General features: G+C 45.1%; 1 protein-coding gene across 12 annotated transcripts in view; it reads left to right on the forward strand.

Annotated features, from left to right (window-relative positions):
• DMD (dystrophin) overlaps nt 1–19,942 on the forward strand; it is a 2,510,493-nt gene that overhangs the window by 338,483 nt on the left and 2,152,068 nt on the right. Inside the window, exon 1 of one of the 12 annotated variants that reach the window (XM_033949688.1) lies at nt 8,905–9,024. The exons of the other annotated variants lie outside the window; for them this stretch is intronic. Coding sequence (XP_033805579.1) covers nt 8,994–9,024 — 31 coding nt within the window. The 5' untranslated portion in view covers nt 8,905–8,993. Of the gene's footprint in view, nt 1–8,904; nt 9,025–19,942 lie in introns of those variants that run through there. 12 annotated transcript variants of the gene reach the window in all.

Below are 19,942 nucleotides of genomic sequence, written 5' to 3' on the forward strand. Positions count from 1 at the left end.
ACTTTGTGTCTTCCAGCTCAGACATACTCTCTTTGCTTCCTTGCTGATTATGAAAGTTATTAGTGGAGGGAGATTAAGATTAGGCTTTAGGTGACCTAATTTAGTGATTAACTTGCTCTTTTCCAAAGTGCCGGATAAAAGGGGCATGTACTGCTTTCTTGTCTGGGCTGGAAATACAATTCTATTGTTGATACACCATTGACTTTATTGAATGTGGAGTTTAATAAGGTGAATTAATTCATGTAGAAATGATTGCATTAGCTGACCATTTCACCTCCGAGGTTTGGTTGAATTTTCCTGCAGGGGCAATGCCGAGCGATCATATGCTGTTGGAATGCGTCGTGGTGGTCCTTGTGGAAAGTCGCAGCACGCCAACGCACTGTGCGGTCTTCTGGACTGTTTACGACAACTACTATGATTAATTATTTCTGTCGTGCTACCAGACATGCGCAGCGCCGTAGAGAGTCACAAAAGAGACAATCCCTGCTCGGAAGTCCTTACAATCTAGACAGACAAGCAGGATGCCAGGATGGGGGATACAGTTATGGGGTCTGGTTAACCTACTGGCTAGGGTGGTGAGCTGTGGATTGAAGGCTATATCAAAAAGATGGGTTTTCAGTCTGCTTTTAAACAAGGGAATTGGCATAAGAACATAAGAATAGCCTTATCGGGTCAGTTCAGTGGTCCATCTTGCCCAGTGTCCCATCTTCACGGAGGCTAATCCAAGTCACAAGTACCTGGCAAAAACCCAAATAGTAGCAGCATTCCATGCCACCGATCCAAGGCAAGAAGTGGCTTCTCCTATGTCTGTCTCAACAGCAGACTAGGAACTTTTCCTCCAGGAACTTGTCCGAACCTTTTTTAAAACTATCACATCCTCTGAGAGCTTAACTATTCTTTGAGTGAAAAAAATATTTCCTCCTATTGGTTTTAAAAGTATTACTTTGTAATTTCATCGAGTGTCCCCCTAGTCTTTGTAAATCTTGACGCAGTAAAAAAATTCGATCCACTTGTACCTGTTCTACTCCTCTCAGGATTCTGTAGACTAATCATATCCCGCAACCGTCTTTTGTTCCAAGCTGAAGAGCCCTAACCTCTTTAGTCTTTCATCATACGAGAGGAGTTCCATCCCTTTATCATCTTGGTCGCTCTTCTTTGAACTTTTTCTAGTGCCACTATATCTTTTTTGAGATGAGATCAGAATTTAACACATCGGAGGATGAGGGTACAGATAAAAGCAGCTTATCTGGGAGGCATATACGGAGAGATACTGAGGAGCTGTGGCATGAGCTGGTAGGTTAGTAATAGGAGTTTGAACTGTACGAGTATCTGGAGGTGGATGGGGAGCCCGTGTTTATGGCTCTCTTCTGCATCCCCACTGAAGTTCAATGTTCAGATCACAATGGATCTTTTCATAGCATGGCTAATTATTAGAGGAACTCATAGCATGGAGGTTACTCAGGGATGGAGGAGCTGATATTGAGGCCATGAGAGGGAGGCCGGATATTCAATGCTGGGTCATTCCAATGACCGACATTGAATGTCCAATCTATTTTTGGCCAGCTCAAAATTAGCTGGATAAGTCGATTTTAAGCACTGTCCAGTTAAGTTATAGTGGCCAAAGATAGACCAGCGATTTGGGCAACCCGATTCGGCCACTAAACTTGGCTGGTCAGGATTTAAAATCAGCAGCTATTGTGCGGTATAGCCGGCAACATTTTAGCCAGCTGAATATTTGCACTTAGTTGGACAAATGCTACTTAATTAACCAGAAGGCTTTCTGTGCCTTTTAAATAATGCTACAATTGCTACTATTTAGGTTTCTGCCTGGTACTTGGGACCTGGGTTGGCCACTGTTGATGGGCCTTCGGTCTGTCCTAGAATGGCAACTCTTATGTTCTTATGTGAGCCAGATATAGGACCGTGGAGCCACTTTGTTCAATAAGTTTATTACTTAGTGAGTTTTATTATTGAAATTCTATTTTACAAATATTTGTATTTTTTACTGAATTATTGTATTTCGCTCTTTTTAGTGTAAATTGCCTAGAACTTTTGGTTATGGTGGTATAAAAGAATAAAGTTGTTATTATTGTGACATCACTGGTGAGGTTGGCTCTTAGCCATTGGTGGAATGGGGCATTATGACATCACAATCTCAGCTCTGGAATGTTGCTACCCTTTGGGTTTCTGCCAGGTACTTGGGACCTGGGTTGGCCACTGTTGGAAACAGAATACAGGGCTTGATGGACCTTCGGTCTGTCCCAGTATGGCAGCTCATACAGTATATTCTTATTTAGGCCAAGTATAAGACAATGAAGCCATTGTGACATCATTGATGAGGTTGGCTCTTAGGCATTGGTGGAATGAGGCATTATGACATCACAATCTCCGCTCTGGAATGTTGCTACTCTTTGGGTTTCTGCCTGGTACTTGGGACCTGGATTGGCCACCATTGGAAACAGGATACTGGGCTTAATGGACCTTCGGTCTATTCCAGTATAGCAACTCTTATGTTCTTATGTGAATCAAGTATAGGACAATCAAGCCATTGTGACATCACCGCTAAGGTTGGCTCTTAGGCATTGGTGGAATGAGGCATTATGACATCACAATCTGAGCTCTGGAATGTTGCTACCCTTTGGGTTTCTGCCAGGTACTTGGGACCTGGGTTGGCCACTGATGGAAACAGGATACTGGGCTTGATGGACCTTCGGTCTGTCCCAGTATGGCAGCTCATACAGTATATTCTTATTTAGGCCAAGTATAAGACAATGAAGCCATTGTGACATCATTGATGAGGTTGGCTCTTAGGCATTGGTGGAATGAGGCATTATGACATCACAATCTCCGCTCTGGAATGTTGCTACTCTTTGGGTTTCTGCCTGGTACTTGGGACCTGGATTGGCCACCATTGGAAACAGGATACTGGGCTTAATGGACCTTCGGTCTATTCCAGTATAGCAACTCTTATGTTCTTATGTGAATCAAGTATAGGACAATCGAGCCATTGTGACATCACCGCTAAGGTTGGCTCTTAGGCATTGGTGGAATGAGGCATTATGACATCACAATCTGAGCTCTGGAATGTTGCTACTCTTTGGGTTTCTGCCAGGTTCTTGGGACCTGGATTGGCCAACGTTGGAAACGGGATGCTGGGCTTAATGGACCTTCGGTCTGTCCTAGTATTGCAATTTTTCTGTTCTTATGCTTCCATTGCATGCCTATAGATCCCATACATATTCATTGTGGCAACCTTAGCTTCCTGCTATGGAGTTCTTGTGAGGGAGAGTTAGAGCCTGTGCCAAGTGCTGATTCGCAGGGAGGGGCTGGCTCCGTTCTTTCCGTGTTTGCTTGCTTTCGCTCTGTCTTGTTGCCATATGTCCATCACTTGAGACAGATGGTTTTCAGCTGTGGAAACTGATAGTCAGAACACTCAAATGAATACAAGCCACTGCTGCTTGGATTTTATTGACCACCATTTAGACCATTTGTTCATCCATCAGAATGTGATTAATTCAGAGATTTCCACAGTTTTTTGTTTGGTGGTAAAAGGTTTTGGTTCAGTGCCGTGGAGCGCTGTCGCCCTTGCAGGTGGTTCTTACTGCCCTTCTTGTATAGATTATTTCTCAGAAGACATTTCACGGACATGATGGACTTGCGTCCACTAGACCTGGGTCTCTCAAACAGTGCGCTATGGCACAGTGGTATGCCCCAAAGAGATTCCAGAATTTAACTTTATTAAAAAAAATTTCCTTCATAAGTACATAAGAACATAAGAAATGCCTCCGCTGGGTCAGACCTGAGGTCCATCGTGCCCAGCAGTCCACTTTGCGGCAGCCCAACAGGTCCAGGACCTGTGCAGTAATCCTCTATCTCTACCCCTCTATCCCCTTTTCCAGCAGGAAATTGTCCAATCCTTTCTTGAACCCCAGTACCGTACTCTGCCCTATTACTCTCTCTGGAAGTGCATTCCAGGTATCCACCACACGTTGGGTAAAGAAGAACTTCCTAGCATTCGTTTTGAATCTGTCCCCTTTCAACTTTTCCGAATGCCCTCTTGTTTTTTTATTTTTTGAAAGTTTGAAGAATCTGTCCCTCTCTACTCTCTCTATGCCCTTCATGATCTTGTAGGTCTCTATCATATCCCCTCTAAGTCTTCTCTTCTCCAGGGAAAAGAGACCCTAGAATAGATGATATGTACATTGTGTATGCAAGAATCTGTCAATGTTATGAGCATCTGTGTCCGTAAGGATACAACCGTCCAGACAAGCATCATTCTTTGACGTGATTGGTCCTTGAAAACTAATGGCAAGTCATTTTAGTTTTATTTTTTATGCAGTAGTTATCCTAACTTTAGTAACAAAGCAATCGAGGCTTTGTTACCATTTGATTGAAGTCTACAAAATCCGGAGTGGAGTAGAACGGGTACAAGTGGATCGGTTTTTCACGCTGTCAAAAATGACAAAGACTAGGGGACACTCGATGAAGTTACAGAGAAATACTTTTAAAACCAAGAGGAGGAAATATTTTTTCACTCAGAGAATAGTTAAGCTCTGGAACTCATTGCCAGAGGATGTGGTAAGAGCGGATAGCGTAGCTGGTTTTAAGAAAGGTTTGGACTAGTTCCTGGAGGAAAAGTCCACAGTCTGTTATTAAGACACGGGGGAAGCCACTGCTTGATCTGGATTGGTAGCATGGAATGTTGCTACTCTTTGGGGATTCCACATGGAATGTTGCTACTCTTTGGGGTTCTAGAATCGTATTACTCTCTGGGATTCCGGAATCTTGCTATTCTTTGAGATTCTGGAATGTTGCTACTCTTTGGATTTTGGTCAGGTACCAGGGACCTGGATTGGCCACTGTGAGAATGGGCTCCTGGGCTAGATGGACCATTGGTCTGACCCAGTATGGCTGTTCTTATGTTCCTACGTGAGCCAAGTATAGGACAATCAATCCATTGTAACATCACCGATGAGGTTAGCTCTTAGGCATTGGTAGAATGAGGCATTATGACATCACAATCTCAGCTCTGGAATCTTGCTCTCATTGGGGTTCCGGAATCTTGCTATTCTTTGAGATTCTGAATGCAATGTTGCTACTCTTTGGGTTTTGGCCAGGTACTAGGGACCTGGATTGGCCACTGTGAGAATGGGCTGCTGGGCTTGATGGACCATTAAGGCTAGTCTTATGTTCTTATGGATCTTCTTATCTATGTGAACTTGGATTTTCAGCTCTGATTGTAAAAAGAGAACTGCAGATGGCGGATGATGACATGCGTGTTTGCTTGTCGACTATCAAGCCTTGTTTTGAGTTAATTTGCACAAAAAACAAAACCAAGCACATCCATCGCATTGATTAGCAATTCTTTTCTATAGTTTCACCGTTGTTACAATTAAGGAACTTTAAATAAATAACACTCAAATTTAATTTTTTGTTGGTTTTGCAATTTTATAATGTCAGCTATAACTAGCCGCCAAAAAACATTTGCTCCATTTAGTTTGCCAGAGCTTAAAACGTTTGAGAGACTGCACGAGACAGGCAGGTTAGAGCACTGGCTTCCTTTCCCCGGTAAACAGATGATGTCTGCAAGAAGCAGGTGAAATGAATTGACCGGGAAGTTGATGACTTGAGTGAAATAACACATCCAAGAGCTGATTGCGCTGTCAAAACATGTTTTCAAGGTGTTCAAGGCACTGCGAGACTCGGAAAGTGAAACTGCTCATTTGTGACTCCGTTTCAGTCAGACAAACCGTCTGAATGCAGACTTTCAGGAGCGGAGCCGGATTAAGACCCTCAGATGCCCTAAGCACTAAGGAATTTTGCTGCCCCCTTACACTTGTAATTCAAAATATTAAATCAATAATAAACCATAAAATAAAATTTTTTTTTTTTTAAGTCTTTATTCATTTTTAAAACTTTGAATAAGTGTAACATAAGATACAATCATTTTTACTTTAACATCACTTAATATACCATCGAAGTATAACTCACATAAAATATCTCCCTCCCTTATACCCAACAATTGTACTTAAGCATAATAAATCATAAAGTATTCCCTCCCCCCTCCCACTCTGTTATCAATCATCACAATATTTTTCTAATGGTCCGCAAATCATCCTGTGTGGCCAAAATACGCTCCATTGTGTAGATGTGACATAAGGAATACCACCAAATAAAATAGTATCATATGACAATGCCACCGGAATTTCTAATATAGTATTAACCTGTTTCCAGATAGATGTTGAAGCCATATTTAGGGAAATTTTCACAAAATCTACCAGAAATAACAATAAATAAAGCCTAGAATGGAGGAGCCACTTAATCACACGTGCATTTTCTGCACTCTTAAGCCACGCCCCCCCTTTGCTTATAGGGTTAATCCAGCACTGCTCAGGAAGGGAAGGGAAGGGAAGGGGACATGCAGGGGTTCTTGCATATGAGATACCCTATCAATGAAGTTGTCTTTCGCCATACTAGTGGTTCTTCCGTTTGATACGAGGGTCCTTCAAAAAAGTTTCCGCACTTTCATATTTTTGCGGGAAATGGTTGGGGCAGAAGTTTCCAAGTTTCATCGTTTGATATACTGTTTATCAGACGGGTCCCTAAACGGTTTACAATGGAACAAGTCTAAAAAAAAATGTAGAAATAAAACATATCTAAAATTAGAGATAAAGAAAATCATTTTTTAAAGAGGGAGCATTATAGACTGACATACTGGAAGTAAGACAGGAGGAGAGGCAGGGTGAGTTAATAAATGCATCAAGACTGAAACTAAAACGGAAGGGTAGAAAGAGGATCATGTGGAAAATGATGTCTTTGCTTTTGAGATATTTAATAAATTTACTCCCTCTTTTACTAAGGGCCTCTTCTATTAAACTGCGCTAGCAGTTTCTAGCGAGGGGAGCCGCGCTGAATGGCCCGCGCTGCTCCCAACGCTCATAGAGGTCCTAGGTGCGTCGCGAGCAGCGCAGGCCATTCAGCGTGGCTCTCTGTGCTAAAAAAACTGCTAGCGCAGTTTAATAGAAGAGGGGGATAAGGCGTAGCGTGGGTTTTAGCGCCTGCAACGGCGGCAACTGCTCCGACGCTCATTTCTGATTTTGTGGCGACACCAGCCTGTTGTGTTTGTTACTGATGTAGATGTTGGACAGAAGTGAGCTCCATTTCTAGTCCAGAATGAGTTTCTAATCGGATTCTTCAGCCTGTAGTAGTAGCAGTACTGGGAGACTACCACTAGAGTACATGGTGGCTATTTTTAAACTGGAGCAACAAGGGGGCAGGAGTGAGTAAGGTCTGCTCTTGCTCTGACGAACACTAGATCACAGGCTTCACATTGGACCCAGGGGAGAAGGAGCTGTTTAGACTTCAGTGGTGAGGGGTTTGGGGGAGTGGGGAAGGGCATGTAGGGGGGGGGGTCCTGAAATTGGTGAGAGGGTAGCAGGAGGGAGGGAGCCCAGTAGCCGCAAGTTATTTGAGTGCCAGCCAATCTGCAGTGCCCCACATTAACCGGGCAAAGTTAAAGACTGCTATTGTGCTGTCCTATCTGCTTCCTGCTTAGCAACGCAGGCAGTGCCACTAGAGACCGTCAGTACACAACATCTGCCAGTCAGGTGTGGGGGGGGGGCGGAGAGATTCCAGCACCCCTATCAAGACGGCGCCTGGGGTGGTCCGCCCCTCCCCCCACTTTGCCACTGGATCCACTTGTACCCCTTCTACACCTCTCAGGGTTTTGTAGGCTTTGTTCATATCTCCCCCTCAAGCATCCTGTTTTCCAAGAATCCTAACTTTTTTAGTCTTTCCTCATCGAGAGGAGTTCCATCCATAGTAACATAGTAGATGACGGCAGATAAAGACCCGAATGGTCTTTATCTTCTTAGCCTATTTCTGGGCAAGAATCCAAAGCTCTGCCCAGGACTGTTCTTAGGTTCCAAACTACTGAAGTCTCCGTCAAAGCCCACGCTAGCCCATCTATACCCTCCCAACCACTGAAGCCCTCCCCAGCCCATCCCCCGACCAAACGGCCTTATACAGACACAGACCGTGGAAGTCTGCCCAGTACTGGCCTTAGTTCAATATTTAATATTATTTTCTGATTCTAGATCCTCTGTGTTCATCCCACGCTTCTTTGAACTTAGCTAAGCGCTCTCCCCCCCCCCCTCCAAATACAGTTTATATAATTCCCGTCACATGCGTGCAATTTTTAAGAAACAGGTGCTCTATTACAAGCGATCGGCATTCTTTGCCCATCCCTAAAAGTATGTTCCTGTTGTTCCTTTGAGTTCGTGTGTCCGTGAGATTCTGTTGCAGCTGCTACCCTAGGTGACAGCCTAGCCTTGCCTAACTGTTGGACTGGTCCCCTGAGTTCACCCACTGAAATCAGCTCCTTCCATGCGCCAAAATGCACCCAGGGTGGGGCTGTCGGGACTCTCTCCTGGCTCTGGCTAGCTTGCTAGGCCTGTCCCCTTGGCCTGGGATTCTCCCACTCAGCTTCTGTGCCCCACTTCCAGCCCCTGCACATGCCGTCCTGGGAACAGAGCCTTATATGTAGAACCCAGGGGGATTCCTACTATGGGAAGCAGCAGCCTGGTTTTCAGGGAGGGAGAGCTCGTTCTTTCTGCGCAGGCCCTGGAATCCGAAACATCTGGGGGCCTCCACAGAGCTGTTGGCATGAGTTCTTCTGTCAGTTTAAAGCGAGCAGGAGTCATTCATTTTCTCCCAGCACCATCCAGACATCAGAAGTTGCGAACTCTGCAGAGGAATTTTGTTTTTAAAAAAAGAAAGCAGACACTGGGTTATGTTCTTTTTTTTTTTTTTTTTATGATTAAACTATCTTGATTACTACTTTTGTTAACGTGACTGTGGCTCCAGCGGGGCCATTGAAGTCTTAGGAACTGACACTCGTGCAACATTAGGTCTCAACAAACAGCAGAACTGCAAGGCACAATTATACCTTGGAAGATTTTGGCTGTTCTTTCGCATTTTAGAGTCGAACTGAAATGCTTTGGTATGAGGAAGCCGAAGAAGGTTGTAAGTACTCAGACTACATCTCTTTTCCTCTTTCGTCCTTGAGAATGGATTGTGTGCAAGGTCAGACCCCTGAGAGCGGACTGCCTTCAGAGAGTAGCATCCGAAGAGGGATTAGTTTTTAATAAAAAGACTTACCTCTCTTTTTCCGTGGCTAAAATGTGCTCAGGATTTTGTAATTAAAACTGGGATCTAGTTTGGCTTTGTTTTTGTTTTTTTCTTATTTATACTCAAGTGAAACTTATGAGAAAAGTAGCTGAGGTGATGGTTTGAGGACAGCAAAGGTAATTGTTTTGAAATCCATAAGGCAGCCAGGAATTTATATTTTTCTGGACAAGCAAAGCCCTAAATTGTGCAACCACATCTGTGCATGAGGTGACAGGTACTGAGTGCAGACAGACAAATCCCTGGATCACTGGCCTTTCCCCTGAGACTGGGTAGCTGCAAAAGCCATTCCATTATAATGAGTTCCTTGCCGGGAATATGGTGCGGGGACAAACTATTATTGAATAATTACTACCAAAATAGTTATAGCTTTTTTTTTTCAGCACTAGCAAAAGAGAATGCATAGGGACTGTTGGAGTAACATTGTATGGTCTGCTGTCTAGACTTTGCAAAGTGTGCCTTTAACAGAGAGTTTTGTTTTACTGCTGGTTAAAGTGAAGCGACATTTTCCCAAATGAACCGCCTCCTTTACAAAGCCGCGCTTGCGTTTTTTTAGCGCCGGCTGCCTCGGTAACAGCTCGGACGCTCATATGTATAGGAGGGGGTAAGTCTCTGGGGGCCAGATCCTCGTCGTGCTGCTGAAAGTTAGGCGGTGGTCGGCGTCTCACTGTCGCTTAACTTTAATTGCTTGACTTGGCGATAAATGACCGTGTCGTTTCAAACCAATTAAAAGGTCATCGACAAGAAAAAAAATAACTGCCGCTAAGTGGCCTCCATGACTGGCGCTTACCCTCCCTGGTGGCTATTGATGCCCGGAAGAGGGTATGGTTAGAGGCGGTGCCAGATTTTGGCATCACTTTGTGCCGCTGGCCACGATTCTGACGTGACCCTAGGCGCCAAAAATGTAGGTCTGTGAAACCCTGGATTACATTTCCAGTGCCTAGGGTCCCGTCAAGCCGAGATTCTGGAAGCGGTGCCTTTTGGCGATTGACACGCAGTGGGCACCCGTTTTGTAAGCCCCCCCAGTGGTTTTCTGCTGTAAAGATCTGTTCGTTCAGGAGAAACAAAATGAAATATTGAAATAGTTCTAATTTCGGGCATCGGTTGAATACTTCTGACTGGCCACTGGAGGCAGCATGCTGGCTTTATCGGATCTTGGTCTAACCCGGGGTAGGCAATTCCGGTCCTCGAGAGCCGGAGCCAGGGGGGATAAGTCCAGGACAAATATCAGGAAGTTCTGCTTCACGCAACGGGTGGTGGACACCTGGAATGCTCTCCCAGAGGAGGTTATTGCGGAATCCACCGTTCTAGGATTCAAAAGCAAATTAGATGCACTTAGAGGGATATGGGTGACTAAAATGACACCAGGTGTACACCTGACTGGGCCTCTGAGTGTGCGGATCACCGGACTTGAAGGACCGTAGGTCTGATCCGGAGATGGCAGTTCTTATGTTCTTATGAGATAGATTTGCATCTCAAGGAGGCGGTGCATGCAAATCCATCTCATACATATTCATGGTGGATATCCTGAAAACCTGACCTGGCTCTGGCTCTCGAGGACCGGAATTGCCTACCCCTGATCTAACCCGACCTGGCTTTTCTTGTGTTCTTATATGCAACGTCAAAGGTGTTCCTGACCCATTTTGTCTGCAGCTTTAGAGAAAGCCACCGGGCCAGTCACTTTGCAGCACAGGGGGTTGTAAAATAAAATCTTAAATCCCCTTATTGCATTTGATGAAACATCCACTTGGCTTATATCCCTTTCTTCAGCTTTCATGCTGAGTTACTCTTGTTTCTTAAGTTCACACGCCGGACCCACAGTTTGTATCCCCAGAGTCTGTTCCTCCCACAGCATTTTCCAGGAGTCACTGAGAGATCCCAGAGGCAAAACCCGTGGCGGGCGTTCCTCGCTCCGACTCCATCGCTAAGAAGATTAACTTTAGCCCTTGACGCTGACCTTTGCTATGAGAAGAACACAGGAGGGGTCACTCACTGACTGAGTCCACCGACAGGCGAACTGTTCAGAGGACTGAGAAGGCTGCAAGCTTTCCTGCACTGGAGTTGGCTATGTCCGTCCTCTGGAGATTTAAGGGAACATAATGAAATTGCAGTCGGAAAAACTTCATGCGATTTTGGCTGTAAAATCTATTCCTCATTACTCAATCCCTTAATGTTTGCAATCCTGACACATTCTCCACTTAGAGGCCTGTTTATTACAGTGTGGCATGTTTTTGCAAATACCATGTGTTAGGTGCAAAGCTTAACGTGCACTGTGTACAAAGCCTGTGCAACGAGGGTTGGGGGGCATTCTCGGGCTGTTCCCCTAATGTCACTGCACAGGGCGGACACTTTTAATGCAGAGAAAACACACCAGAATATGTAGGGTGTGTCCAGGCGCTCTGGATGCATTTATCACAATTTGCTGCATTAAAAAACACTCTTGACCCTCCTTATCCACCCCCAGCTCTTACTGGAGGGTATCGTGGGGTGGGGGTGGGCATCGGTGGTCTTCGAGTGCCACAGTCCAGTCTGGTTTACAAGATTTACATAATGAATATGCATGAGATGTATTTGCATACAATGGAAGCAGTTTCTGCAAATCAATCCCATAGACATTCATAAGAGCATAAGAATAGCCATCCTGGGTCAGAACCTATGGTCCTTCCAGCCCAGTATCCTGTTTCCACAGTGGCCAATCCCGGTCACAAGTACCTGGCAGAAACCCAAATAGTAGCAACATTTCATGCTACGGGTCCAGGGCAACTAGCTTCTTTCCCCATGTCTGTCTAAATAACAGACTATGGACTTTTCCTCCAGGAACATGGCCAAACATTTTTTTTAACCCAGTTACTCTGGGCAATTCTCTATCATTGTCGGGTGATTCCCCAAGCATGGGGTTGGCTTTTGATGGCCAAAAATTACCGGCTGATCCAGCGTGTCTTAGGCATGTGTTTCTGGGTGTGACTCAGCATAAAATAAAATTAAAAGGCACCATTCACATAAATTATAGTAGTTTGGGGAGACAAAAGATCTCAAAAGCACGCTTCTTGAGCGCTCGCATTAAAGGCGAGTCTTATGTGCGCTTGTTGAAAGCTGATGCTTACACCTCCCTTCCCCTTCATCCAGTAGCGCCGGCACGCCTAAGATTGACACAGTGATGTTGCGTTTGCTGGTGACATCTGCATATATTGTGCTCTGATAAGGCACGCCCATGATAGGTGTGCCTATGGCGTTGCTTTTGCCAGCACATGCGCACGTGTACACCTCGTACCGCGGTCCCGCTATCACCAGTTCCTCATCTCATGTGTATATGGTGACCCTCTGCGAACCTTATATGCATGAAGCGGTCTTTCGAAAACGACGCCATCTTTTTGTAATCGTTACATCTACAGCCGCGACGATCTCTCCAGGTGCAGTAGATCCTGATTGTACATTGCTTGAATGGCTTGGAGGAAGTATATATGAGCCAGTGATGTAGCGAGAGTGAGTGCCCCTCCCCCCACGCTCCCTCCCGACACCCCCTGCCATGCCCATGCCCCCTTCCCTTCCCCCATACCTCTTTAATTTTCCCCGGCATGAGCAGCATCACAAACTTGCTGCCAGCGTTCGTGTCGGCTCCCCCTCTAACGTCACCTCCTAGGCGTGGGACCCGGAAGTGACGTCAGAGAGCCGACACCGACACTGGCAGCAAGTTTGCGATGCTGCTCTCGCTAGGAAAATGACCCCTTCCTCCTTTTACTAAGTCGCGATAGCGGTTAGTAGTGCAGGGAGCCGCACTGAATGCTTCGCACTGCTCCCGATGCTCACAGGAACTCTGTCTGGAGCAACACGGAGCATTCAGCGCGGCTCCTTGCGCTAATAACCCCTATTGCGGTTTAGTAAAAAGGGGGGTAAGAGGTACAAGGGAAGGGGTACACGCATGCGCCAAGGGGGGGGAGAGTCAGGAAGGAGCAGGGATGAAGAGGAGAATGGGTGCTGGTGCCCCCACCAAGGAGGTGCCCAGGAACATAAGAACATAAGCAATGCCTCCGCTGGGTCAGACCTGAGGTCCATCGCGCCCAGCAGTCCGCTCACGCGGCGGCCCAACAGGTCCAGGACCTGTGCAGTAATCCTCTATCTCTACCCCTCTATCCCCTTTTCCAGCAGGAAATTGTCCAATCCTTTCTTGAACCCCAGTACCGTACTCTGCCCTATTACGCTCTCTGGAAGCGCATTGGCTAAGGCTCTTAACATTTGCATCTCCTCTTCCTATTGGCTAAGGCTCTTTACACCTGCATTGTGATGTCACAGAACTTTAGTAACATAGAAACGTGATGGCAGATAAAGGCCAAATGGCCCATCCAGTGCATCCACTATCTCCTCCTCTCCCTATTGGCTAAAGCTCTTAACATTTGCATCTCCTCTTCCTATTGGCTAAGGCTCTTTCAACCTGCATTGTGATGTCACAGAACTTTAGTAACATAGAAACATGATGGCAGATAAAGGCCAAATGGCCCATCCAGAGCATCCACTATCTCCTCCTCTCCCATAAGAACATAAGCAATGCCTCCACTGATCAGACGTGAGGTTCATCGTGCCCAGCAGCGGCCCAACAGGTCCAGGACCTATGCAGTAATCCTCTATCTCTACCCCTCTATCCCTTTTCCAACAGGAAATTGTCCAATCCTTTCTTGAACCCAGTACCGTACTCTGCCCTATTACGAACCGCCTCCCTCTACCCCCTTACTCCGCAACTGATAAGAACTTAAAATATGCATCACAGTCATTGAGCAGTATTAAACTCTGTAATATTAACATGTGGAGACCTGTTAAATTTGGAAGAAAAAACCAACCCCAAACCCGACATATGTTCAAGAGCTAATGAAGCCTCATTAGCAAGCAGGCAGGTTCATAAGCAGCAGGATTGATGGAGTCTACGCGGCCTCTGCCATTAACATTGAATTGACAGGAACGCTTGCAGGCTCTTTCTCCGGAAACCAGAACTATCAGGTAAACAGGCCACCAGATAAGTTTCTTTCTTTTCTATATTAAAACCCTTAGCTGTCCAATCACATCAGGTGTGCAGCCTGTCTTAGCTGGGAGAGATCCTTTCGCCTGGGTCTCTTGTGGTAACGCTGGGTCTGTCTCGGGGCCAGCTGAGCATCCCCCTGATGTTAAAGGCCATTGTTCAGAGCAGAAACCTTGCTTGGGGGGGCCAGAGACAAAGCCATCCAATTCTGCTAACTATTAATCGAGCTAGACAATAGAAAGCATTCACGACAGTGCCAGGAGAAAAGGGCCAGGGAGGAAATGCGGTTATTAAGGCCGTTTGTTTGGATTTCCAAGTGGCAGTAAAGTTGCCAACTGGATCCAGGCTTGCCCAATAGGGTTGATCATCATTTCTATAACGCTGCTAGACATACACAAACACTACATTAAACACGTAAGAGATAATCCCTGCTCAATAGAGTTTACAATCTAATTAAAAGAGGCAAATAGGGGTTAGGGAACTTCTCACAGAAGGAATGACTTGGGTACTTTGGGAGTTAGGCATTGAAAAGCAGCCTATGAACACTGCCAGAGATGGAGCTTCCTTGTTTGGGTTTACCCCCATTGCATGCAGGGAATTGTAGTCTTCCTTTTCTTAAGGAACGCAATGAGGAAATCACAAACGCAAGTCCCTGCGTGCAATGAGGTAAACCCAGGACCGGCTCAACCCTGTCAGCATAGGAACCAAATCCATCAGTGCTTTGGGTGCTTGAACACCCCCCAATATTGAGAAACTCGTTGACAGCGTTCAGGGAGGGGTGGGGTTACTGGATGTCCGGATTTCTCCGGACATCTCCTCTTTTTAGAGGGCACGCCCGGGCATCCGGATGGCTTTTCAAAACCCAGCACTTTGTCCGGGTTTCGAACAGCAGGTCACGTCGGGAGCGGGCATGGGCGGATGCAACGCGGATTTGTCGGGGAAGGTACAGGATATCAGGGGGATGTCTGGATGTGAGGGGGATGGGAGTAGGGCTCTGTGGCTCAGCTGATTCTGGCAGGGGGGAATCCCCATCAGCTGAGCTACCAGGAATCCCCCCCAAACCAGCTCAGCTGATGGGGATTCCCTCTGCTGCGATCAGACAAAGTAGTTGGTGGGCACATTTACAAAACTTGCTTTTTGTACATTTTTCGCGTGGACAATTTTATTTTTTAAAATAGGCAAAAAAGATAGATGTCCTGAGGACCAAAACTTATACGTTGCTCATTTTCAACATAAAAGATAGACGTTTGGCAGCTTTGAAAATGGACATTTCTCCTGCTGGGTTTGTGGACGTTTTGCACAAAACGTCCAACCTCAGACTTAGGCACATTTTTGATTATGTCCCCTCCACGAAAACAAGACAGAAAGAAGATTTGACTCATTTGAGCTTTGACGATGGATTAGGATTTTAGGCGTGCCATGGACCGCCAGAAGAATTAACCAATCGATTCTAGAAGAGATCAAACCAGCTAGGTCACTCAGAGCCCAAATGATGACGTTATGACTGTCTTATTTTGGTCAGTTAGGGCACTGGTCTTTGACCAAAAGGCTGCCGCGTGAGCGGACTGCTGGGCACGATGAACACTGGTCTGACCCAGCAGCGCCAATTCTTATGTTCTTATGAGATCACTGGAAAAGGACATCATGTTTGGGAAGATCGAAGGAACAGGCGAAGCAACCACGGGGATGACACTGGAGGACCTAACCGGACTAGCACAAAAACCATCTCTTTTAAGATCCATAATTCATCAGGATGCCAGAGCTCGAGCACGAGTTGATGGCACCTAATTACAACAGCAACCACACTTGTCAAAGAACTGCGTTATTCAAGTCTGAGCTTCTACCTGCTATACAGGTGTGCATGCTGCTTGGTTACAGGGAGCCAGAAACGAGGTATTTTCCTGGATTGCTCCGCAAATCTGGAAGTATGCAAACCACATGCATTCAGTCATAAGAACATAAGAATTGTCACTGCTGGGACAGACCAGTGGTCCATCGTGCTCAGCAGTCTGCTCCCGTGGCAGCTCTTAGGTCAAAGACCAGCACCCTAACTGAGACTAGCTTTACCTGCGTACCTTCTGGTTCAGCAGGAACTTGTCTAGCTTTGTCGTCAATCACTAGAGGGTGTTTTCCCCTATAACAGCCTCCGGAAGAGCGTTCCAGCTCTCCACCACTCTCTGAGTGAAGAAGAACTTCTTTACATTCGTACGGAGTCTATCCCCTTTAACTTTAGAGAGTGTCCTCTCGTTCTCTCTACCTTGGGAGAGGGTGAACAACCTGTCTTTATCTACCAAGTTTAGTCCCTTCAGTATCTTGAATGTTTCGATCATGTCCCTTCTCAGTCTCCTCTTTTCAAGGGAGAAGAGGCCCAGTTTCTCTAATCTTTTGCTGTACGGCAGCTCCTCCAGCCCCTTAACCATTTTAGTCGCTCTTCTCTGGACCCTTTCGAGTAGTACCGTGTCCTTCTTCATGTATGGCGACCAGTGCTGGACACAGTATTCCAGGTGCGGTGTACCATGGCCCGGTACAGTGGCATGATAACCTTCTCCGATCTGTTTGTGATCCCCTTCTTTATCATTCCTAGCATTCTGTTCACCCTTTTTGCCGCCGCCACGCATTGAGCGGATGGCTTCATTGACTTATCAAAAGTACTCCCAAGTCTCTTTCCTGGGGTTCTCTCCAAATACCGCACCAGACATCCTGTATTCGTGTATAAGATTTTTGTTACCGATCTGCATCACCTTACACTTATCCACGTTAAACCTCATTTGCCATGTCGCGGCCCATTTCTCGAGTGTCTTTATGTCCCGTTGCAGGTCTTCGCAATCCTTCTGCGTCTTCACTACTCTGAATAGCTTCGTATCGTCCGCAAATTTAATCACCTCGCTCGTCGTACCAATTTCCAGGTCGTTTATAAATATGTTGAAGAGCACAGGCCCGAGCACCGAACCCTGCGGCACTCCACTCGTGACGCTTTCCCAGTCCGAGTATTGTCCATTTACCCCCCACTCTCTGTTTCCTATCCGCCAACCAGTTTCTTATCCACGTGAGTATTTCACCCTCGATTCCATGGCTCGCAATTTTTCAAAGTAGTCGTTCATGCGGGACCATGGAGGTCCATCACTCCTTCTCAGGGTGGACGTCCACATGTCAGATATTTAGGTACAGAGCGAGTTTAAAATCTTCAGATGATAAGGATTCTTCAGCGATGTGCGTTTTGATTGAAAGTTTTCAGGGGGCTTGGTTAACGGAGCTGCCGCTTCTGTCCTCAGATGAACAGGGACATTTGTTTTGAGGGTGAGCCAAATCTCAGTACCCTTGGTTTATTTTTTACTCGCTGTGCTCAGGGCTCGATTGGATTCTTAAACAGGCAGCAGGTTCCTTTCCCAGAAAGCTCCGCTCTGGACTCTTTGGAGACAGCCACTTTGTCATCAAAAGCAACCGGTCGAGAGGATTGGGAGCACTTTTGTGAAGGTCATGAGACTGCAATGTGGGAAAGAGAAAGTCTGCTCCTAGGACCTAACCAGAGGACCAGCTTTCTGTGAGAATATTTGTCCTCCAAGACCTATTAGCCTTATAACCTGCTTCGCTTGTTGATATTTAAAAGCTCCAAATGGTCCGAAGCGCTTTTGTTGCCTTTCTGCTTCTTTGGGAGTCATTTTAGTTATATATGGCTGTTTTAGTCTGTTGGAAAAAATGTTCTCGTTTTGCTTTGGAAAAGGTCATTGTGGCTTGCCTTTGTTTGAAAAGTTTAAGCTTTTCAAGGGAGAATAAGAAGGCTCTTTGAGAGGGGACAGGAAATGTATTTCTCCGCAATAGTTCACAAATTGTTTGAGGTGAAGAAATGCAATTGTTATTTGCTACATTGGAAACAGGAATCACTGATGTTGGCAACATAATAATTAGACAATGATAGGCAGAGACTAAAGTGTTCCTCTAGTAAACCTGGTGGGAAAAGCTTTAAAGGAAAGAGAAGTGAAAAAAAGGAAAAAGAAAAGTCTTAGGCATCTGATCTTAACAGAAAGAAATTGCTTGAAACACTTTAGGGTATCTTTATTGTATGTATTTCATCTATATATATGGTACATGGCGATTCCAGCATGCCACTGCCTGGAACGGCCCTATTTAAAGGAGAGGGTTGAGCAGGTGAAAATGGACAGAAGAGGCTTCCTGCTCACTTAAACCAAACTGAGCAGGCTGTGCCCAGATTTTCCATGACTTAAAATCTGGTGCATCTGGTTAATGTCAGGAGGGTCCAAGAGGAGTCAGGTGGAGTCAGAAGATATGACAATATAAGAACAGCCATACTGGGTCAGCCCAAGGGTCCATCAAGCCCAGTAGCCCGTTCTCACGGTGGCCAATCCAGGTCAACAGTACCTGGCCAAAACCCAAGGAGTAGCAACATTCCATACAGAATCTCAAACAATAGTAAGATTCCGGAATCCCAGAGAGTAACAAGATTCTAGAACTCCAAAGAGTAGCAACATTCCATACAGAATCTCAAAGAAAAGCAAGATTCCGGAATCCCAGAGAGTAACAAGATTCTAGAATCCCCAGAGTAGCAACATTCCATGCTGCCGATCCAGGGCAAGCAGTGGCATCCCCCATGTCTTTCTCAATAACAGACTTTGGATTTTTCCTCCAGGAAATTGTCCAAACCTTTCTTAAAACCAGCAAAGCTGTCCGTTCTTACCATAATCTCTGGCAATTGCCCCATATGTAGCTTCTCACTTATTGAAGTCTCGATCTCAGCACCTGTGTTACAAGTGCCTTTTTTACGCAATATTGCAAAGGTTACAATCCGTGCATGAGTTTTTAAGTTTCAAGTTTAATTAAATTTGATATATTGCCTTTTACAAGTGTCTAAGCGGTTACAAGTTAAAAACAGTTAATTAAATATACAATAAAAAGCAGTATATACAATAAAACAGAGAGAGAGAGACGGAGAAAATGATACAAAAGAAAAGGGAAGAGAAAAAATACAATGTAATTGTTAAAAAAGCAAAAAAAAAAAAAAAAAAAAAAAGCAAAGGGAAAGGGAAAGTAAAGAAAGGACTGGTCCGGGAATGCTGCCAAATAAGGAGGTTGTTATGTTTCGAATTAATTAATTATTTTAAAAATTTCTATACCGTTTTATTCCAAAATGGTTTACAATAAAATTACATACATAAAATATTGAAACAGGTCAGAACAGATAAGAAGAAAAGCAGAAAGATTCAATCCTTGCAATAGGTCAAATGCTCCAAGAAATGCATCAACAAATAATTACGTTTTCAGCAATTTACTGAATGAACTCCTATCCCCACATTTCCGAATTTGATCAACAACAAGGCCGATTTGAATTGGAGAGCGCAGTCCTCTTGACGAAGATAGTTTGATAGTGCATTCCATAGGGTTGGCGCAATAACCAAGAAGATAGTGTTATGTGAAATGTCGTAAACAATTTGTTGGAGACTTTGTTGGGAGGAATGTAAGTCTAGACGTAGTATAGGGAATTAGTAATCTATCGATAAATGCTGGGGAATAATGAACTTTTGACTTAAAAGTGAGCAGAAGAATTTTAAATGTGATTCAATGAGAAACTGGAAGCCAGTGAGCATCTTTTAAAAGAGGCGTTACGTGGTTGAATTTTGTGGCCGTCACATAATTTAGGCAGCAGTGTTTTGTATAATCTGTAGTCGCCTCATTTCTTTTTGTGAAATGGCCTTGAATGAGGGAGATTAGAAATAATTAACAAATGTGAAAATA

The sequence above is a fragment of the Geotrypetes seraphini genome, chromosome 6, assembly GCF_902459505.1.
Source record: "Geotrypetes seraphini chromosome 6, aGeoSer1.1, whole genome shotgun sequence".
Classification (NCBI taxonomy): domain Eukaryota; kingdom Metazoa; phylum Chordata; class Amphibia; order Gymnophiona; family Dermophiidae; genus Geotrypetes; species Geotrypetes seraphini.